At 37.9% G+C, this 4,253-nt stretch overlaps 1 protein-coding gene across 2 annotated transcripts in view; it reads left to right on the forward strand.

Annotated features, from left to right (window-relative positions):
- ASXL2 (additional sex combs like transcriptional regulator 2) overlaps window positions 1-4,253 on the forward strand; it is a 159,315-nt gene that overhangs the window by 37,407 nt on the left and 117,655 nt on the right. For both annotated transcript variants that reach the window (XM_011950426.1, XM_011950434.1), the window contains exon 2: window positions 3,586-3,668. In XM_011950426.1, coding sequence (XP_011805816.1) covers window positions 3,586-3,668 — 83 coding nt within the window. The remainder of the gene's footprint in view (window positions 1-3,585; window positions 3,669-4,253) is intronic.

Raw genomic sequence — 4,253 nt, forward strand, 5'->3', positions numbered from 1 at the left:
TTGAGATGGAGTTTCGCTTTTGTCATCCAGGCTGGAGCGCAATGGCGCGATCTTGGCTCACTGCCACCTCTGCCTCCTGGTCCAGGTGATTTTCCTGCCTCAGCCTCCCTAGTAGCTGGGACTACAGGCACCCGCCACCATGCCCCGTTAATTTTTGTATTTTTAGTGGAGATGGGGTTTCACCACGTTGGCCAGGCTGGTCTTGAACTCTTGACTTCAGGTGATCCACCTGTCTGGGCCTCCCAAAGTACTGGGATTACATGCCTGAGTCACCGTGTCCGGCCTCTTTCAGTAGTTTTAACCAACTGGTTTACTCTGTTTGATTAAAGTACAGAACATCTTGGAAATCAGTGAAATCCTTACTAAAAAGACACAATTTTTGGTCTCTACTTCTCTTTATTTATTTATTTGTTTATTTTTGAGATGGAATCTCACTCTGTCACCCAGGCTGGAGTGCGGTGGCACAATCTCCGCTCACTGCAAGCTCCACCTTCAGGGTTTACGCTGTTCCCTTGCCTCAGCTTCCTGAGTAGCTGGGACTACAGGCGCCCACCACCATGCCCGGCTAATTGTTTTGTAATTTTAGTAGAGACGGGGTTTCACCGTGTTAACCAGGATGGTCTTGATCTTCTGACCTTGTGATCTGCCCATCTCAGCCTCCCAAAGTGCTGGGATTACAGGTGTGAGCCACCGCACCCAACCGGTCTCCGCTTCTAATAGCTTAATGTCTTATGATGTTTCAAACACATTAAAATATTAAAATAACTCAATTTCTTGTTCTGCAGAATATATTAGAAAATATTAATTTTTACCATTACCATGAATAATACAAATATTTTCAGTTCTGAGTGTGACTCATTCTGATAATGATTTAATAGTCACCTTTCAATTAAGATTTGATATGCCAGAGAAATGACGCTCTAGAAATATTTATGTCAGTTTTCTAGCTCTTTGGACAGATGTATACGTGCAAACATAGCCATTTTTGCCATTTAAATTGGCAGGAAAAAACCCACATTGAAATGTATTATATTTGATTGCTAGTAAAGTCAAATATTGTATTTCATTTGCTTCATAAATTTTTATAGGATATTGAATTTGTACGCAAAAGTGGACAATAATATAGTGAATATCTTTGTGTTCATCATTTAGCTTCTATAATTATCAATTTATGGCCAATCTTGCTATATTTAAACCCATTACTTCTTGTATATGTTTTGAAGTCCCAGACATCATATGATTTCATCCATGAATACTTCAGTGTGCAAATTCTTTTTCATATGGTTATTATCCAGTTATATTAACCCTTTTGTGAACTATTATTTGTCCAGATCCATGGTGTATTTTTGTTTATTTTCAGTACTTTAATACATTTTTAGTATATAGACAATAAATAAATAAAGGATCAGTTTTCTGTATCGGCCTTAACTTGGATGAAGGCAATAAGTTTAACTTTGGACATCTGAAGTTTGAAATGCTTATGGGATATCCAACTTTTACAGGTTTTTAATAGTTTTTAACAGACTGCCACATTCATTACAATGTGAGTGATTGGTGAAAGCTTGGTGACTGGTTAATGTTATTCAGGGAAATTTTGGTGGAGTGAAAAGTAAAAGGGGTAAATGGATATTTATAAAATATTTGAGGGATGGGCACAGAAAAAGACATCTACAAAGAATACTGAGAAAAATATTTTGGGGAAAATGAAAAGTCTGGGAGGGTGAAGTCTGTGAAGGGAACAGTTAATAATGTCAGATGTAGCAGAGAGATCAAGGAACATGATACACAGAAGTATGTGTTGGATTTTATGACTGACCAAATGAGAAAATAGTTACAAACACAGGACACAGTGTGCTATAGTGGTGCAAGACTTGGATTTGAATTTTGGCTGCCATTTATCTTGCTGTATTATGTTTGGAAATATTACTGGTTATTGTATTTTTGTTTCATATGTAAATGTAAGTATAAACAACAAAATAAAACATATACGAAATATACATATATATCTGTTGAGACTCTTAGCTATTTGTTTCAAGAATATTCACCAGACATCTTGAAGCATAGTTGTAATAGCTACTTTTGTCTGATAATTCCAACATCTCTGTTACCTTAGGTTTATTGTATATAGCTTATGTTTTCTCTTGTGAGTTGCTGATTTCCTTACTATTCCTATGTTGAGTAAGTTTGAATTGTTTATTAGACATTATTTCTTTTTTTGAGACAGGCTGTGTCACTCAGGCTGTAGTGCAGGGGCACAATCTCGGATTATTGCAACCTCTGCCTCCCAGGTTCACCACCATGCCCTGCTAATTTTTTTTTTTTTGAGATAGAGTGTCACTCTGTTGCCCAGGCTGGAGTGCAGTGGCATAATCTCAGCTCACTGCAACCTCTGTCTCCCAGGTTCGAGTGATTCTCCTGCCTCAGCCTCCTAAGTAGCTGGGATTACAGGCACTCACCACCATGCCTGACTAATTTTTGTATTTTTAGTAGAGATGGGGTTTTACCATGTTGGCCAGGCTGGTTTTGAACTCCTGACCTCAAGTCATCTGCCCGCCTCAGCTTCTCAAAGTGCCAAGATTACAGGCATGAAACACTGTGCCTGGCCGAGATAAATCATGGGAATTCCTCCCATGCTTGTAGGACCACTTGCAAGGTTCTGCTTTCTTGGAGTTTTAGGTCCCTGTCTAGCTACTGCTAGTATTACCACAGCTGCTCCCATGCGATTGCCTGGGGCAACGGCAGAGAAAAAGAAAAGTGCGGGGCGGGGGGGTGCGGGGAACCCAGAGAATTTTTTCTCCCTCTATCCAACATTTAGAAATGCCCTCTTTACTGTGCCTCAGACCAAAGAAGATTTTTCTCTTGGAGCACTTTCTGCCTGCACTTAGCCTGCAGTTCCGGGTTTTGGGCTGCCTTTAAGTCCAGGCTCAGGGGAGCTACCAGAGGGAAACAAAATCAGGAAACTCACTGCTGGACTAGTGTGGTACTCCTAGTTATGCTTTCCTCCCTAGACCACCTGCTACCATTTTTGGAGTCCTCAAAGAGCTGCTTCATGCATTCTGTCCAGGTTTTTAGTTGCATTCAGTGGGAGAGACAGAATGGACTATGCCTACTCTGTCTTTACCAGAACCAGAACACAGATATTACTTTAATTTTATTATAATCATATTGTTTATTTGTTTTGGTTAAGAATTTATTGTGCTCCTGTGATTTACTAGGCTTTGCTATACATTTACCAGGAAATGGATAATCTTAATGTACTTGCAGTAAGTCACAGGTAGTGAAGGGATGTGGGGATGGAGGTAGAAAGTAAACAGTTACATATTATTAGTAGTGAATAATTGGGTTGTTAATTTTAGCTTTTTTGGTCAATTTCTGCTTCAGGAGTTGACTTACTATTTATGACTGAGGGAAAGAAGATCTGATATATATTGTTAATTTTTCATTTATTCTGAAATATAAGGGATGAAAAGTCTCTGGATATGTATGCTCTGGATATAATTATTAAGACATAAGAAATATAATTATATATAGAATTATAAGAACTTGAGATAAGAAATAATTTATTATTATATGCTTGTTTTTCAGGTCTTAGAAAAATACCCCAATACACCCATGAGTCATAAAGAAATTCTTCAAGTTATCCAGAGAGAAGGACTAAAAGAAATCAGGTGAGTTATTTAAATATTATTAGTAATAATTATAATACTTGATCAGAGTATTTGGTAGTATATAATAGTGTGCTTTAGTCCTGAAGATTAATTATTTAATAATAAATGCTTTGTTCTGATTTATTCAGCTGTCAGATCTTTGGAATTTTTTAAGTTATTACATAGTTTTAAAACCAAAAGTAAGTTAAATTCTTAGAGGGTAGCTATCTTTAAGCCCATGCACTGTAATTTTTAGGAAGACCTGGAGCCATCTTCAAGACTTCATCTGTCACTTCATGCTTTTTGATTTAATAAACTTCATCATTAGTGATAAAAATTACTCTCATACAGGGAGAATCCTAGAGGTAGACAGATAGTCCCAGAAGAAATAATGCTGGCTCAAAAGGATAAAATGAAAAAGAACTGTAAAGCAGTATATATGTCAAATAATAGTCTTATCATGTTCAAATATAATAGACTTGGGTCATTAATACAGGATCGAAGATAACACAGTCTTTTTTTTTTTGAGACGGAGTCTTGCTCTGTCGCCCGGGCTGGAGTGCAGTGGCCGGATCTCAGCTCACTGCAAGCTCCGCCTCCCGGGTT

This window comes from Colobus angolensis, unplaced genomic scaffold (assembly GCF_000951035.1).
Source record: "Colobus angolensis palliatus isolate OR3802 unplaced genomic scaffold, Cang.pa_1.0 Scaffold109, whole genome shotgun sequence".
Lineage (NCBI taxonomy): Eukaryota > Metazoa > Chordata > Mammalia > Primates > Cercopithecidae > Colobus > Colobus angolensis.